The sequence below is a fragment of the Haplochromis burtoni genome, unplaced genomic scaffold (assembly GCF_018398535.1).
Source record: "Haplochromis burtoni strain Fernald_Lab_line unplaced genomic scaffold, NCSU_Asbu1 Contig_69, whole genome shotgun sequence".
NCBI classification, from domain to species: domain Eukaryota; kingdom Metazoa; phylum Chordata; class Actinopteri; order Cichliformes; family Cichlidae; genus Haplochromis; species Haplochromis burtoni.
The window spans coordinates 1719508-1737626 of NW_024582430.1; the positions used below are offsets into that span (position 1 = coordinate 1719508).

Genomic DNA, 18119 nt, shown 5'->3' on the forward strand with positions numbered 1-18119 from the left:
TGATCCTGAATGGAAACATGCGCAGATGCGTCTAGAAGAATTCAAGAAAAGATCAGCGCCCACCACTCTGGAACCTGAAACCACTAAAGAAATGAAGACAAACGTCTCGTCCACCACTCTGAAGCCCACAACCATCTGAGTCTGGAATCCCAGAAATGATCAAAGAAGCTATTTGTTGCTCTCATGTGTTTTGAACTGTTGCAGAACTTTGATCATTAATGATGATCACACAGAAATGTTTCTAGTTTAAAACCTTTAAAGTTTTTCTTTCTTGGATGTTTTTTATGAGAGAAACCAAGTACTGTGACTGAAAGTTTCAAATGTCTGTTCGTCATTGCTCCACCTTTCACAATAAAAGCTTTATTTTTGTACGCTTTAAAGCCCACTGAGTCCTTGTCTGAGCTTGTTGGTGTTACCGCGACTGCTTTATTTAGAGCAGCTGTGAGTCATGAAGACATGCACCCATGTTATAATAATGTTATGTTATAATAATAATCACAAACATCACTTTCATAAAGACCCAAAGCTGGAATAAACCAGTGTTTGCTGTATACGTTTGGGACCTTTGCGTCTTCGCCGTCAGCAGTCGCATCTTCTAACATTTATTTTTAATTATAAAAGATGGATTTTATTATTATTTCACCGTTTTTACACATTATTTGTCAAAGTAAAAGATTTGATTTGTCGTTCTAGAGTTTTAACTCAAAGCTGTCGATGCGAGTGATGAAAACAAAGACGAGCAGCGTCGCTTCAGCGGCTCAGAGATCAGATGTTATTTAGAGAAAGAGGAACTGTGGTTTGTTTACACCCGAGTATCCTTAAAATTCAGAGAAAGAACGCAGACATTACAGGAGGAAGTGAAACCAGAAGAATACACACAGAAACACAGTTTTACACAGATTGATCATGAATTAGTTTTAGGTAGTTAAATAAAAGTGTTTTATATGTTTCCGTTGTAGATTTTGTGTGTATTTCACATTTTTTGGAAACGATTACAAAATGTCTTAAATCAGACCTTCCCAAAGGGGGGGGCCGCCCCCTAGGAGGGGCGCAGAGCCATGGCAGGGGGGGCGCGGTATGAAAAGGAAAAAAACTAAACGCTTGGACACTGCGAGCACAGGCGCCCACAGACACGCAAAGCAGGAGATGAAGCATCGCTGAATATGTTTCCAAACCAGCTTCATTCTGAGCCAAAGACTAGAAAATATGGTGAAGCAAATGTTCCCTTTGGCTTCACCTGCACAGGTGCTGAGGTAGGTCTCCCTGCAGGGTTGGTTTCCCCTGTGTCGGGAGCAGCGCTGGGCTGTTCACATCACGGACAAACAGGATCTCACATTCTTGATCTTTAGTTCACAAACACTTGTTGTAATGACTAACTACTCCTGACAGTTTGGAGATGTTTGCTCTTTATACAGTAAAGTTACAGCGGGATACAAATAACATCAGGCTGATCCTGACATGATTTGTCCCCCGGTTCAAATCACGGACAAACAGGATCCCACAGCTGTTTATGTTTTTAAACCCATTTTGCACAGAGAGGTATTTTTTTGAAAAATGTATTGATGCAATGTTGAATATTATTACACAGGAAAAAACAACTACACATAAAATAATCACAGCGTGACGCCTCTGCCTTTGTAAGTGGAGGGACAGTAACTGCGTGTAAAACCTGCAGACAGTCAGATTAACAGTATTTTGTCTCCATCTGCCATTCTGCAATTCATCTCATGTAAATAACGGGGCCACAGCGTGACGTGAAAAAAGGCTCATACCTTTGACATTGCATGAAGAACTCTGTATTCCTCGTCCACACATAAACGCAAAAAGGAGTTTTAAAAAAAATCTCCGTTCTCGGTGATTCGCTGTTTACGTGGACGAAACAGCTGCGTGTTCAAAAATACCCGTGTAGGTGCGGACGCAGCGTGAAAGAGTTAGAAGTTTATTTTATTACTGCCTATGATTTATTGCAGATTACTTGTATTTGCTTAATTGTTTACTAAATGTTTGAGGTGTGAAATAAACCGCAATGGAGCAAAAAATGTGCGTGTGTGGTTGGAGGATGTGTTTGTGCGCGAACATTTTTCTTGTAAAACAAAGGAGCAAAAACAAGTTTGGGAACCGCTGCCTTAAAGTGACATTAAAGAGTTAAAATCTCTGTGAAAGGTAAAATAATAAACAATAAATGTAGTGAGTGAAGAGGAGTCGCTGAGTTCATTTTCAAACTTTGCTTTCGTGGAAGTCAGTAACCACATTCTCACAGCCTCACTCAGATATCGAGTGTCTGGTTCCTGATTCGAGCTGCTAATACCAAGTATGAGAACTCAGCACGCAGACGCGCTTCCACGAACTTTCATGTGTCCCTGGTTGGTTTTACCCAGAAATCACTGCGGCAACTTCATCCCACCGAAGAGCTCGTCGCACTTTGTGCAGCGTAAAATGTCACGATTAGAAACTCTAAACAGGAAGTGAAAACTACTAAATGAATGAATGTTTTGCAATAAAGTGACTGAAAGTATCAAAGGTTAAAATCACAACACAAGTCATAAATGACACCAAACAAAAAGAAACGAGACTTCCTCCTAAAGCGTATACAATCAGATTTCACTAAAACCAAGGAGCAAAGGGTCAAAGTTCAGTGAATCATCACGCCTCAAACAACATGTTTGAAAAGAGATTATTTTGAGCGACGTCAGGATCATCCTCAGTGCTGTGGGAGGTTTTCTGGATATTTGTTCCACGTGCACGCTCCAGGCCATCAAACAAATCTTAATATTAGTTAAAGATAACCTGAGTAAATACAAAATACACTTTTAATTGATCGTTTCATTCATCCAGGGAAACAAAAGCTATGTGAAATGACACCACTCTGTGCAGATGATTCTCTGCAGCAACATTTGTAACAATGTTGTAGTTTTTCTTTGTTTTTTGTCGCTGTTGTGTCATCTGTTAACACCTCGACTGGAGGCGACACTCATGGGGATCTTTTGTGCTGAAGAGTCACATGACCCCATTTGCATCAAATAACACACAGTTTGAAGAAATGAGGAAGGTGCCCGGGATTTATTTTTGGCTTTTTATTGGTTAGGTCATCCAGCTACCTTACCGTCAAATAATTCATTTTTTTAAATATCATCTTCAAAGAAGAAAGCACAACTGAAAGCAAAAGTCATTCACTCGTCACTTTTAAAAGGTGGAAACAATCAATAATAATAGTAAATCAAGGTTCCTACTAAAACACTCAAATCACAACATCAAACAAAGAGTAACTGAAATGTGACACACTGGATCTGTAAAGAGGAGGTGAGACATGAGCCGGGACAAGCACGCCGGAGTCTCCTGATGCGCATCCGTGTCTGTTCCAGTCTCTGAATTTCCCTCGCTGTCTCCCAGGGGCCAAGTGAGGGCTGTGATTGGATGTGGGTGGGTGTCAGGAGAGGCAGCTTTTATTTTCCTCTAAAAGCCAAAGGTGTTCTCCCCGCTGTAGGCCACGTATAAAAAGCCGTCCTCATCCTTCTCCTTCTCGTACAGCTGCCCCATTGTGATGCTGAAACATGGAGGGAGACCTGCAGCTTTAGAATCAGCGTAAAAACGGCGTGAACACAAAGCACGGAGCCGCCGAAACATCAGGATCAGCGAGCTGTCGGCTTTCAGCCCCGACCGTGTCCGTGCCGTCGGGTGAGAAAGGCGACATCTCACTGATCCTGATGATTCTGATGCGTCGGCGCTTTGTGTTCACGTCTCTGTGCAGAAGCCTGTTCCTGCTCTCATTTACTGTTTTAGCTGTTTGGTGGTTGTTGAAATTTTGTGAGGTTTAACCTGAGATTCTGGCGTTTTGGGCAAAATAAATTAATATTAAAAAATCGATTCAGGATTTCAATGAATCGATATCACGTTATCCAAGCCAGAATCGATTTTAATCGATGAATCGATAATCAAAACCCAGCCCTAGTGGAAACTGACCCACTAACACTGAAATACTGAGACGTGCAGCCGAATGCTGAGAGACAAAACTGAATGAATACAGTATTAAATGAATGACGGGAAGATTTACAGTTTTCATCTGTTGTGTTTTGCAGTAGAGTAAATATCTTCCTGTCAGGCCCTCTTTTATCATTCGTCCTCCAAAAGCCGAGCAGATTAATGGAAAATTAAAGATATCATAGATATGATGTCTTTCATCTAAAGACCTTTGAAACTGAAACGGTTAATGGTGGCGGCCACCAGTATTCGCTTACAATCAAACATTCAACCCTCACACGACCTGAAGTTACAGAGCGAGGTCATTTCAGATCTCATTATTTTACTTTATAATATAAAAATCAGACAACGAGGTCCTCTGAAAGGCTGAGCTCACCTGGACTGAGGCACCGTCTTATCCACAAACAGGAAGATGGCCTTCTCCGAGGGCAGCTGGATGCGTTTCCTGATGATCCACATGAACTGGGCCACTGTGATGTCAGAGGGGACCAGGTACTTCCTCTTGTCGATGTCCACTATCTGTGATCCCGACACTTTCTCCACGATCACCTGAACGCAACGACACACACATTTCATCATCAGCGAACTGGCCGACTTGCAGAAGCAGCTGCCCACGTGTCGTCGCGCTCACTCACCGGGACGCGGTCAGGGTACTTGTTGCGGATTTTGGCTGACTCTATGCATCGATGTTCTGCAGGAGACAAAGACACACGCGGGTTAGTCTGACGGGTGTTTCTCGGCACCTCGCGCTGTTTCCAAGTGAAATTAAAAAAAAGGCTAATGAAAGTTAACCAAAATGAAACTATGAAGAAAATTATTAAAATTATTAAAATTATTAACAATAATGAAACAAGAAACTGACTCTGAGTTCTCACTTGATTAAACCACAGAAACAAACATGATTAAAAAGACAGAAAACTACAATAACGATCAAACAGATGCAAATTATAAGCAACAAATAACAAAAAACAGACATTACACAGAGCCGCTATTCATTGCAATCGAATGTTCAACTTAATTCAACATATTTATATTGCCCAACAGCTTTGCATGATTCACAGTTCAAAATAAGCCTTCTTTATCTCATACAGAGCCTTGTTTCATATGAACATCCACCAGGAGCAGTGGATATATGACAGGGTTTAACAAATGCAGATTTAAGTCCACTTCAATCAGTGAAAAAAGGTTTTCAGCAACTTTCTAAATGCAAAGGCAAGCTTTTGCTCCCTGCAGCGCCCCCTGTGGTGTGGAGGCTAGCTTCAGCAGTTTGTTTACATGTACCAAATATTATCAGCCTTCTTAAATGATCAATAAAAGCTACATTTCAAAAAGCAGCTGACTTCTTCAATTTAAGTCTTTAGGTCCCTGGTGGTTATGTGAGGAGTTCTTCAGAGAGGTTTGTTTAGAAAAAACCTTCCTCAGACAGCTCTCAGCACCTCCTGCTGCTGATTATGTACAGAGATCGATATCTGACGGTGCAGTTGTTGTCAGTTAACACCACCTCTGGCCGCCCGAACACCTTCGATCCACTCACTCAAAAGAAGAACGTGCAGGCACTGAATCTTTAATAAAACATCACCATGTTGCCTCTATGATATCACGCCGCATGCATTCCTGCAAGTATTTATTCTGGCAAATATTTGCACTAAAGTAAAACAATCACTCTCGTTTCTAACAGTTCAACAGCTCCTTTTCCTTCAGATCATTCGTTTTCACTATGTCACATGAATTTAAGATGAATGAGCACAAATGGACAAAAATCCTTTTGTGGTCAGCCGGCTGAAACAGCGCTCGGCATGAGGCCGCAGGAACCACATCTTATCTTTCACAGGAAGCACCGGGGGTGCCCTGAGCTCCTGTTCAGGTTTCACAGTTGGCTGCCATAGACATGCTAATTGCTGCAGTTGCTTCTAGTTTGCATGGAAGATACCGAATTATCTGCAAACCCTCGCTAACTACTTCCTGAACTATAGTGAAACACAAAGTGCAACACAACCCAGAAATTCACCTTCCCTGTAAAGGTTTCGACTTTTGTGTTTTGCATTTTTACAGCTAGAAATTAGCGAGCATTTGCAGACATGTCAGCATTAGGGCTGCCACAAACGATTATTTTGATAGTCGACTAGTCACTGATTATTTATGCGATTAGTCGACTAATCAGATCACCATCCACTGGACGTAAAACTACAGCTTATTGCACCAGCAGCATCTGCTCTTATATAACTATCATTAGCTTACAGCTTTAAGTATTTAAGGTCTGTGCTAACTAAAAATAAAGACAAGATGATAGTTTATTCAATTTTAATGAAATTTGCAGATTGTTTCGGTGAAGTTTAATAAACTCCTTGCTATCTAAAATATAACAGGACACCGGAGTATATTCTCCAGCATCTCACACTTCTGATGATCAGCTGTCTGCTTGACTTTTATTCAGCTGTGTAAAAACTATAACTTTAATCTCAGCCAAACCGATTTACTCAGGAACAAATAAAATACTAAAAAAAAGCCAAACAATAACATTTTTAAGTTATCTAAGTGACTCATATATATTTAACCTGAGTAGTGAAAGACGGCGGTGGGTTTGAAAACGATTTGCCGGGAGTCCGGTGTTCTCACGGCGCTAGTGACCTAGCCCCCGGCTAGCTATCGAGCTAGTGGGTAACAGACGTCTCCGAAAACGTCGGAGCGCTTTTGAAAATATGCGGTGTCCTGATAAACTGAGCAGATATTTGAGGTTTACACAGCTACATTCTCGGCTGAAAATATGTTAAACGTTTATTTTGTGACCCAGAAAGAATAATAAGAGTAATATTAAAACTAACTAGCTGCCGCCATTGTTGGAAACTGAGCTGGGCTGCGCTATGAATTCTGGGACACAGCAGCTTCTTCTTCTTCGGGGTTTAACGGCAGCTGACATCCTTGTACATGCAGTGCTGCCATCTTCTGTTTCAGTCCGTTATTACACTCTTAAATCCTGCTACTTATTCCTGCGTCTTTTGGGATCTTACAAAGCTTCAAACGACGTGTCGACTATTAAATCAGTCGTCGACGATTTTGATAGTCGACGTAATCGTGACTAGTCGACAAATCGTGGCAGCCCTAGTCAGCATCTTCCTTCGAAACAGCGACTGGGGCGATGTGTAGCGACCTAAGCCATCGCAGGAAGGTCCATACAGGTAGCACCGTGTACCGTAAACCTCCAACCAGTCCCCTCATTGATCTAGGACCGTGTGACTCTGTGGGGCCTTGTTCACGCCACCCTACAGCATCACAATGGCAAAATGGTGGACAGGTTAATGGTCATGTGACTACAAACCCTGAATAGTGCTAGCTTGAAAGAAAGAACCATAAATACTTTCTTAAGCTTTTATTATAACAACATTTAATAAATGACACAAAAAAGTTACCACTGACTTTTTTTTACCTAAATCAACAGGGGGGGCTTCACCAACATGTGCTTGTCTTTCTTAACAGAGACAACATTTGTGCTATTTTAAATCCTACAAATAATATTTCATGATAAGTTTCAACCACTGGTGGAAGTCAGCTTACACAATATTTATTACAATTGCGTAATTATAGAATGATGCAATATTTTTATGTGAAATTAATGGATATAAAACTATTTTACAGTAACACAATCACAGGGAAGGTGCTCCTGCACTCCTCCTGTACTTCACTAAGTGAGTTTTCCTGATTACCTTGAATTACTTTACGGTACTTCAGCTGTAACTGAGCACACTTTAAATGATCCCTCAGCACATTTACATGTCTAAACAGATGTTTCCAGCTGTGTTGCATGCGGCTGGCCCGCAGTGTAGAGCTGTTTGGTCATCCAGCTGCTGATGAACTGCGAGCAGAGGCGAGGCCCGACTAGCAACTTGCTGAGCCAGTATACACGATTAGCCTGAAACTGGGTCGTCGTGTTAACAACAAAGACACGATGGTTTGTCCGCTTCCACGAGCCCAGTACACGGCTTTAACACTACGGGTTTAAAAATTAACGTTAACAGGAGCGGACATCAACATTTACACCTGTATGTCCCCGTTAATGGATCGCTGGCTCCTCTATGGACAAAAGCCTGGAGGACAGGCCCGGCTCCCCGCAGGGCCCGTTTACCAGCGACACCTTAGAAACTTTAAAGCCCACATTAACTCCCACACGGAAGAATAAACAGCTAGACTTTTATAACATAATAATAACAACTCATAACTATTTTTCCTCACTAATCAGAACGTCGCCTCCATTCTCACCCAAAGAGTGGTCTTCTTTGAACATCCATTTCATGTTTGCCGTTTCCGGGCTCCTCTCGTCGGGTGCAGCGGGCTGTAAACGCGACTCACGGTTAAATTTGAGGCTCAACAATCTTCCCGCTCGCTGTCCTCTCAGTTTTAACCACAAACGAACACACGGCTCGGCACCTCCCAGCGCTCCAGCTACACAACAACAACAACAACAACAACAGCAACAATCCTCTTCTTCACGATCAGCCTGCTGAGCCCCGCCCAGCCCGTGACGTCACCAAGGCCCCTACCATTCCGCCATGTAAAGGGGGGAGAGAAAGACGGAAACATCGACTCTTTCTCTCTGTAAACGTAATAATAACGAACAAGCAATGGCGAAATGCATCATAACTAGGCTAATAACCACATAAGACCTAAGTAAGATTAAATGTTTCCATTTCACTGTATGCATAAGCCGATATTAACATTTCACATGGTAGTTTATGCACTGTTCCCCCCGTAGTGATGCGCAGTCATACGTATTTCTCCTCGCTACAACGTAAACACAACCAGCATTACAGCATTGTCCCCACAGACATGCGCAGTTTGAATCCCCTAAATGCAACCATTACTTTCGTTAACAAATGCTGAGTATTAAGAATGTTTTATGATGTCGTGGCAGGGCTAAGACTTCTACAATAATGAATTGATATTAAGATAAAATGAATAAATATCTATCTTCCTGTTTTGCTTTGAAAGGAGAGATCCAGAGCACAGCCTCCAACTACAAACCCATGGCCTTGGTAATTCTGCTTCTGGAGGTGTTGAAATCAGAAACGTGTCATTGCTTTTTTTCCCTCTCTTCTCGTTTTATTCGAGTAACATAGAACTAATCTGTCCTGAACCTTACATAACAGGGGGGTCCAACTCATTTTACATCATGGACATACAGAAAAAGCTCTGGTAGCTTTTTGCCAAGACTGTCCTGAATTTTGGACTAACTAAAAGTTTATATTTAAAGAAGAAAATAATAATTTAAATTTTTTTTAAAAAAATTTCTGTTTTTCTATCTATTACTGGCTGTGGGCAAGGTCTTTGTCAGTAAAATAATTTGTAAAAAACTGAAAATACAAATAAAAGCTCAATAACTTATGCCCTGGGTATGGCGTCTTTTCTATACCCATTCAGCCCACGGACTTTATGTTTGACATTCCTGTTTTACAAAATAAATAAAAACCAAAGGCATGAATACATGTGGGATTTTTAAAAACCTTTCCAAAAGCTGACTCACTAAAACAATATTTTTAAAAAGCTGGCATTAAGTAATTCAGTTGTATAAAAGCAGGTGGGTGCAACTTAAAATGTTACGTTTAATGAAATCTGGTGAAATAAACTTTATTTGATTAGGATACATTCACTTTACATCAAGCATAATTTCTTTGATGATTTTTTGGAATACATAAAACTTTTATTTCACACATTTCAGTTACACTTTCATCAAATGTATTGCTTCATGTTTATGACGACAGAATTTGTTTTAGAGTAAAAGCTTTTCTTTGTTCAGATATTCTAAAAAGAAAAATGCTCCAGCACCAAAGTAAGTGCTTTAATACAAAGTTTTATTCAAACTTCAGTAAACGTGTCTAAAACCACACGTGAATTACACTGTATGAATGGAGCCACACGCCTTCTTCCCGTTGCCTCGTTCGTCTTCCGCTGTGGCCGCTCTGGTCTGGTTATCGGGCGGCAGCGGCTTCCCCAGGTGGTGTCCTGTGGAGATGCCGAGAGGCTGCGTCGCTAGTTCCTCCTTCACTTCCGGCCGAAGTAAGAATCCTCCCTGAAAGCTGAGGTCAAAGAGCTCACAGCGGGCAAAGGTCAAAGGATTTTCTGCAAGTAGTCCTTTGAGTCGAGTCCGCCACCCCTCGAGCATCGCGGCTCGTGCAGCTGGGGGACTGTGAGCCGGACTCCAGAAAATCTGAGGAGCCAGAACCTGAAATCCACAGAAGTGCAGAATCCCATTCTGGAAGAAACAAGAGCAGACAGAAGGGAGGAAGATGATTCCACAAGCATTCATCTTTGGGTTTGTTATGTAGCTTTCCGTCTTATGCCCTTCTTTATCAACTTTAATTGTGTTAGGGTTTTGTCTCTGTGCTCAGTCATTTCCTGTTTTATTTTGGTAGCTCTTTATTTCCTTGATTATTTTCACCTGTTTCTTGTTACCTAGCTGTTTTCACTCCAATCATTAACCGTCAGCTGTTGGCCTCCCAGTCTTATCATCTGATGTTTGTTCTCATTCACTTCATGGATTTTCTGTTTTCTGGGTTCCTGCTTTGAGTCAGTTTTGTTTATGTTTACCTTCAGCTTCTGTTATTTGATAGAAAGAGAGAAACAAAAGTCCCAAAAGAACTTTGAACTGCACCAGCAGCTCGGTGACTGGCTCTTATCTCTTTTTTATGTAATCACACCCACATCAGCAGTGTTGCGCTTTTCAAAGACTCCTGATGCTCAGTTAAAGCTTCATATTTTTTTCCTTGGACTTTCCTACTGTAGCTTTGCATGAATTAGAGGCGCTCCTTTATCTTACCCTGGCCCCTCAGCAGTCAACAAATTATTTCTGTTCAGCTCCACGAGCCTGCCTGTCAGAGGAGGAGGGTGCATGTCTGTTTGTATCAGCTGATAACGGCGGTAAATGGGCCAACGGATGAGGACAAAGTCAGCTTTGAAACACTGGAGGAGCTTCAGTGGTTTATCACAGTTTTATCAGCCGAGACACTGAATCACATTTGTGCCTTTGTTTGTGCTGCAGCTTGTTAGGATCAGAATAAGATAATCCTCTGGGATAAAATATGCGCCTTCACTACGATAACCATACACATTGAAAAAAATGAGCTTTGAGGGCCAGGCCCGTCTCCCTGATGCTGTACCACATCCATCAGCTGGTGTGTGACTGAGAGGCTCCAGTGGATTTGATAAAATTGTGACATTTAATAACTCAGGAATGAAAACAACATCTGTCTCCAACAGGAACATCGCAGCTATGATCGATTCCCATTAATCTGCCTCCAACAGGGTTCTGTATGTGAGATTAGGATTACAGTGGATCCTCTGAGTTTTTGTTACTCTTCTGCTGTTTGAAGTTTTGAATTCTTTTGTTTGATTTGTTGCAGCATCACTGAGTCTTTGATTTTCCTCCTAAGAACTTTCTGTTTTGTGTGTTCTGGTTCACGATGTTGCCTTAATGTTTTGACTTCTCATCTTACTGGATCTTACTGCATAGTTGTGCATGCCGATTAATTATATCATTTACTATGCTTGTAGTAAGTTGTGAATTCTTGGTCTTTGTTTTGAGTTTATTTCTCGGGTGTCTCACCTGCAGAGGCCACAGGGTGACGTTGATGTCCCCGTTGATGCCGTCAGGCTGAAACATCGTCGGAGCTGCTCCGGTCGTGAACGACAACATGGCTTTTTTATCCTTAGAGGAAATATAACATACAGTTGGATAACCAGACCAAAACACGTCCACAAAGAAAAGCTCTTTATTTTATCAACATCAAGTTTTCCAATAATTTTCAAACATATGTACAGAAATTCCTTTGTTGTCTTTTGCTTTTCATCTCTGAAACATGAGCGCATCACCTGACTGTCCCACCTAAATGTAGGTTAAATCGATAAATCCAGACTGATATTAATGGAGTTGGTTGTGTTATTTGTTGCATCCTTCTAATGATTTGGTGTTCTCTGCTGGAACGTACCTTGAATATCCCGTTATCGTACATCTTTTCCAGGGAGAAAGCGAAGCCCTGTGACAGCACTCTGTCTATCCAGCCCTTCATGACGGCGGGAAAACTGAACCAGTACAAAGGAAACTACAGAAGGAAAAAATTATGTTGTTATTAATACCATTCAGAGTTTTATTATTCTCAGTCATTTTCTAGTTCAACACTCTTTTACATCAAGCATTTCCAAAGATGCAAACATGCCTGTACTAAAAGCTGCAGTTCCCCTAATGTCCAGCAGAGGCAGAAGTGAGTGAGTCCCCATAGACTTCCAAACTTTACAACAGAAACAAGCATGTTTACAGCCTGGTAGCTGGTCTCTGTACATGGAAGAATGCTTCTATAACCAGTGTTGGGAAGGTTACTTTTAAAATGTATTCCACTACAGATTACAGAATACATGCCCCAAAATGTATTTTGTAACGTATTCTGAATACTTTGGATTACTTTGTGGTGGAGGTAAGCATGGACGACACAGAGCTCTCAGTTCTCACTCCTTCTTTTTTCCTCTCCAAAATCAACTGAACACATCGCGCCACAAAACACAGCAACACACTTCCTCAACACTGGGTGTGAGTGGAGCCCTCTAGTGGTCCACCACAACTGAATATATTATCAAGCAGTTTACAACTACATGAATGTGATTTATTACTATTACTGAAGGTCCGCGGCACTGAACCGTAGTAAAGGGACCTCTGGTTAATACGTCGGGTTCGTGTTGGGCTCGTAGCCGAAAACTAGCTTTACTTTGTTGTCTGGGTCAAGTTTGCTAGCGAGAGACAGAGAGAGGCGTTGAAAGGCTCCAACAGAACTTATTGTTTCGGAGGAAAACACGAACACAGCGTACAGTCGAGTCTTCATAGCTTACTTACAGCTGGGCTCGTCAGGCTCTCTGTTTGGCTGCAGTGGTTATTATTATATTTACATGCTTCCAGCTCCCGTTTCTGCTCCGTGACAGCTCGTACTTTTCCTTTTTCTCCCTCCTCGCGCTCACAGACACATCACGGGTATGGCGGTCCATTCTCCCTGCAGCACGGACTACACTGCCCATGATGCTACATTCTTTACAGCCTGTAGCATTCTACCTGTTAGCTTAGCACAACAACAACAACAAGGCCTCTCTCACCCAGGAAACACACAGTGGCAGAGAAAGCGTCACCCTGTAACCATGGCAACCGTAACGCTGCTGCCTGGAACAACAACATAGCTGTCAAACAAAACCCAAACAGTCCTGACCTGCGACAGTATGAAACAGGAAAATACCGCCGTGTAATCCCTTTATTTCAACAAAGTAAATGTATTCTGAATACCGAATAATTGTTCTGTTGGAGCCTTATGGAGTATTTTCAATGACCTCATGTGACCAAAAATATGGCTGCTGTGAGGTCACTGTACTAACAGACCGTCCGAGAAGGCGGAGCTCCAGGTTTGGAGAATTTTATTTGCAATAGAGATACGACAGCTACTGAGGAAGATGAATTTTATCACCCTGAAAATCTAAATCCTATTTAAATCTAAATTTATTTCTAAAACCACTTTACTTCATGTTGCTCAGATGGTGGTTTTATTAGTCTGTGTTCTGCTTCACTTTAAATATTCTGACCTTTCATGAATCCGCCTCAGGAATAATCTTTCAGAAGAACAACAACATTCCCGATGAGCAGGGCGATTTAAGGAGCTTGTTGAATTTAGAACACAGAAGCTGAACATTACAAACCATTAAAAATGGAACCGATCTCTGTATTCTCAGGATAATCCAGGATGTGGGCTCACTTGTGTTTGTGGGCACGATAGAGAGGTTACTCATCATGAAATGGGAAGTTGTGACACTCAATAACTGCAGCTTTTAGTGACCTCTGACCTGGAAGATGATGAGCTCGGCCTCTGTTACTTTGCGCTGCTCAGCTACGATGTCCTCGCTGAGACGGCCCTCCATCCCGGCGTGCAGGGTCTCTTCTCCGTACTGGAAATGCTCAGAGTTCCTCACATCACCTGAACACAACACGCTCAGTCAGAATCTCACTGGGAGGTTTTATCGGTTCACTTTAATTGGGTGTTTTCAACCCAGAGGCACCCTTTCTATATAAAACAAACCTTTGACTTAAGCTGAGAGTTATTTCAGTGATACACATTAAAGGCCATAATTTATTAACAAGTGTGATGCTTGTGAGGGGAGATAGTCCAGTGTGCAAAAAACTGATCAGCAGCATTTTTAAAAAACTTTCTGTAGAAACTATAACAAAAGCTGTAGCGGCTGGAAAAAGGCAAATCTCACATAGTCCCTGAAACATCCCTTCAGGTCAGCATCTAAGGTCTGAGTGCAAAGCTGAGGCAGCAGAGCTGTTTGTTGGGTAGCTTCAAAGTGTTTGATGAGGTGACGAAGGCGAGGTTAGCAAGAGTCACGTGGCATGCCTTCATCCATCAGTCCAATCATTAAAAGTTCTGATGATAGTTCAGGGCGCACAGGAGCTGTTTTTCACCGGGAGACGTGTCTTAAAGTTTCAGCTTCCTCTTTGGTGTCCACTGCACACAGAAGATGTGTCACCATGTGGAGCTGAGGGGCATTTCAGCCCAGAGCATGCCCCGTCTGAGCACTACAGCATTAAAGAGCAGACTACAGCAGACAAAGAAATGATTAGCCTGCGAATCAGACCAAGGTATGTTTCATTCACTTTAAATATTTACACAGATTTGAAGGTGAGGATTTAAAGGTGAGGTGATGGACCACAAACTGAGAGACACACAGAGAGCAGCATTAAAGCTCGAGTTGGTGTTTTGCCAGGATTTGCTGACAATGAGAAAGATGAAGCTCGGCTCAAAACGTGCCCAAAGACACAAAACAACAAAGAATAAATATGTCAGATGAACGCAGACGAAGCACAAAAAAGGCCAAAAACTGACTGACAGATGCAACGTGAGCTCAGAGAGACACGCCTGCAGTCATCTCTGTCTCGCAGCATCTGAAGTCATAAAGTTTAAATGTACAAATATGATGAGCTCCTGCACTCTGCTCTGATTTAAAAATAAAACGATGAAAAAAAATGTAAAGCACTGATGATGAAACAAGCAATAATGTGTGTGTGTGTGTGTGTGTGTGTTCCCCGTGGGGGGGGGGGTCACCGATGATGTCATCCCGCGTGGCACTGGCTTTGAAGTTCATGGCGTACAGGTCAGACACGACGACCTCGTATCCCTGCAGCTTCAGCTCCTGCAGCGCCACGTCTCGAGCCGCCGCGTTGAACGAAGCCGGACTCTGGTGGGCGTAAACGATCAGAGCTGTCTTCTGAGCTGACACACACACACACACACACACACACACACACACACACACACACACACACACACACCCCACACACACACACACACACACACACACACACACACACACACACACACACACACACACACACACACAGCACACGACAGACACACACAGCACACAGCAACACACACACACACACAGCACACAACAACACACACACACAGACAACACACACAGACACACACACACACACACACACACACACACACACACACACACACACACACACACACACACACACAGACACACACACAGACACAAACACACACACACAACACACACAACACACACACACACACACAGAGAAACACAACACACACACACAGACACACAGACCAACACACACACACACACACACACAGCACACAGACACACACACACACACACACACACACAGACACACACACACACACACACACAACACACACACAGACACACACAGAACAGACACACACACACACACACAGACACACACACACACACAGACACACACACACACACACACACACACACAGACACACAGACACACACACACACAGACACACAGACAGACACACACACAGACACACACACAGACACACACACACAGACACACACACACACAGACACACACACAGACACACAGACACACACACACACAGACACACACACAGACACACACAAATGAAAAGAGTTCAAATTTAAATCTGGATGTTTATCAGAAACATTTCCTCTTCAACAGTAAACACAGACGTACAGCTCGTCCGACACAATCGAGCTTTAAATAGTGTTTCTAAACACAAAAGACAGGAAGCAGAAAATCCTGTAAATAACCTCCAGAAGGTGAAACTAGAAACGTTAAAGTCACAGCAGGCTGACCGCAGGATTTCACAGTGCTTTCTGTTATTATAAATTCCTCCTGGTCCATCTGGATATAAGAACAAAAACACATTCCTTTGTTTTCTTTTTGGCTTATTTTTTTATTTCATGCACAGCTTCATAAGTCCGAGAGAATAAAAAAGAAACAGGAAGCCTCCAATTTTGTTTTTCCTTCCACTTTAACCAATAAGCAAATGTGAGAACACCCAGTGTGGGGTGTATTAATTCATTACGCTATTTTACATTCCTGCAGTGATCCATTATCCAAACATGAAAATCTTTCTTAATTTGAGGTCACTGTTTTTACAGTTCTGAGAGCAAATTTTATGAAAAAAATTACAAATACTTGGAAATATAAAGAAAGACATAAACCTGAGGTTTGTTTGGGAGCTGTGTGGATGCACACGGTCTGCCCACAGGACGCTCAGCAGTTTATAGATTTATTTCTCAGATTTTTACCAATGAGCGCAGACACTTACCCATGCTGCGTCTGCTGGACCCGTCGGCACAGGAGACCGGCTTCGCGGAGCTTCTTATAGGCCCACGGCTTTGTTAGCGTGACAAACAGGGTTAGATCAGATGTCAGGATAGAACAAACCTGTCTGAGAGTCATAACAACATACCGTGGGGGGCGGGGCATGTTGTCAGAGTGCAGGGCCGGTTCAGCGGGGTGAATGGACTCTCGTGACTGACAGCAGAGTGGACTTTCACATAGTTCACGGATGATTACAAAATCACATAATGGAGACATGATGAAGAATATGAGGCCTTTTTTTTTTATTTTGATCTCACTCAGTCCACAGGACTAATCTTTAATGAGCCAGCCAAGCAAAAATAAAACAACAAAAAAAAAGATTAAGTGGAAGCAAAAAATTATAATGATAAAGTCCAAAAACAGGCTGGACATGAAAACAGCCAACGCCAGCCAGGAAACCACAGGAACACCAAGAACAGGAAGACCTCACACAAGGAAAAAGGAAAAGGAAACCTGCAGCGAGCAGCAACGCGACACAGCGTGACAGGAGCAGGCGGGAAATCAGCTGATACCGAGGGACAACAGTGAGGCTTTCTTACTCAGCTAACATCATGCTCGTAAGCTGTCAGTACGAACCACGGCGGTGAGAAACAGGTTCTAATAGCATTATTATCCCTTTGATCTAAAAGGGCAAAGGTCAGAGGTCAAAGTCTGATCAGGATCCACTGAAAGCTTTTCCACCTATCGTGTTTACAGACGCTCAAACGCTACAAAAAACATAATGTCCTTGGCTGAGGTGAGTGGGAATCAACGAGGAAACCCAAAAACCATCGAGATTCACGGCTTAAAGGTGCAGTAGGCACCAAGTTTAAGTCACTTCCATCAGACAGGCACCGGGACCAGGACCGGGACCGGGACCAGGACCAGGACCAGGACCAGGACCAGGACCAGGACCAGGACCAGGACCAGGACCAGGACCAGGACCGAGACCTGTAAACAGCTTTGTAAAGTGAGACATGTTTAGAGGCAATCCCAAGAAAACATCTTTCACCCCTGAGGTTGCGTGCTGCAGCTAAACTTAGAGACGGTCAGTTTATCTGTGTGTGTGTGTGTGTGTGTGTGTGTGTGTGTGTGTGTGTGTGTGTGTGTGTGTGTGTGTGTGTGTGTATATATGTCATGGTACAAGAGAGTGTCTTGAAGCTTCTATCAGATGCTGGTCATACCTGGAAAGCTCATCTGTAACCATCGTTCTCCTCCTGGACTCCCTTGGAACTCTGGATTGGATCTCCTGCTACTCCCACTGCTCTCACCTTGCCCGGACACTCGAGCGTGAATCTGAGTCCTGATTGGATAAGGCATAGACAGGAAGGAAACAGTGATGATTATTAGTACAAATGGAAGAAGGTGATGGACTTGGATAAGTTTAGCTTCTTCCTACTCCTCTTTGAATATGCCACCATATTAATTATGACTATTCTGTTCTCCT

At 42.6% G+C, this 18119-nt stretch overlaps 2 protein-coding genes across 4 annotated transcripts; both read right to left on the reverse strand.

Moving 5' to 3' along the window:
• Positions 1-3059: 3059 nt before the first annotated feature.
• On the reverse strand, positions 3060-8492 carry LOC102302824 (gamma-aminobutyric acid receptor-associated protein-like 2). Of its 2 annotated transcripts, none has more exons than XM_014334106.2 (4): positions 8233-8492; positions 4614-4669; positions 4355-4527; positions 3060-3544 (listed from the first exon to the last, which is right to left on the reverse strand). In XM_014334106.2, the coding sequence occupies exons 1-4, from the start codon at positions 8264-8266 to the stop codon at positions 3454-3456; spliced, it is 354 nt and encodes a 117-aa protein (XP_014189592.1). In that variant the 5' UTR covers positions 8267-8492; the 3' UTR covers positions 3060-3453. The 2 variants fall into 2 exon arrangements, with proteins under 2 accessions (XP_014189592.1, XP_042077492.1); XM_042221558.1 differs by having other exon boundaries at positions 8206-8405.
• Positions 8493-9581: 1089 nt separating this feature from the next.
• Positions 9582-17894, reverse strand: nqo1 (NAD(P)H dehydrogenase, quinone 1). Of its 2 annotated transcripts, XM_042221557.1 has the most exons (8): positions 17857-17894; positions 16782-16862; positions 16638-16705; positions 15099-15266; positions 13840-13970; positions 11955-12068; positions 11573-11674; positions 9582-10222 (listed from the first exon to the last, which is right to left on the reverse strand). In XM_042221557.1, the coding sequence occupies exons 1-8, from the start codon at positions 17877-17879 to the stop codon at positions 9863-9865; spliced, it is 1047 nt and encodes a 348-aa protein (XP_042077491.1). In that variant the 5' UTR covers positions 17880-17894; the 3' UTR covers positions 9582-9862. The 2 variants fall into 2 exon arrangements, with proteins under 2 accessions (XP_042077491.1, XP_005924033.1); XM_005923971.3 differs by lacking the exon at positions 17857-17894 and having other exon boundaries at positions 16782-16921.
• Between the last annotated feature and the right edge of the window lie 225 nt (positions 17895-18119).

Bases quoted from the DNA above. Each gene is read 5' to 3' on its own strand.
- LOC102302824 (XM_042221558.1), bottom strand. From the start codon at position 8,266: ATGAAATGGATGTTCAAAGAAGACCACTCTTTGGGTGAGAATGGAGGC. The intron at 4,528-4,613 runs GTGAGTGAGCGC...CGTTGCGTTCAG, and splicing joins AGTACCCTGACCGCGTCCCG to GTGATCGTGGAGAAAGTGTC. The intron at 3,545-4,354 runs GTGAGCTCAGCC...TCCATGTTTCAG, and splicing joins AAGACGGTGCCTCAGTCCAG to CATCACAATGGGGCAGCTGT.
- nqo1 (XM_005923971.3), bottom strand. From the start codon at position 16,909: ATGTCTCCATTATGTGATTTTGTAATCATCCGTGAACTATGTGAAAGT. The intron at 16,706-16,781 runs GTATGTTGTTAT...ACGCTAACAAAG, and splicing joins AACATGCCCCGCCCCCCACG to CCGTGGGCCTATAAGAAGCT. The intron at 13,971-15,098 runs GTGACCCCCCCC...TGTTGTGTTCAG, and splicing joins CACGCGGGATGACATCATCG to GTGATGTGAGGAACTCTGAG.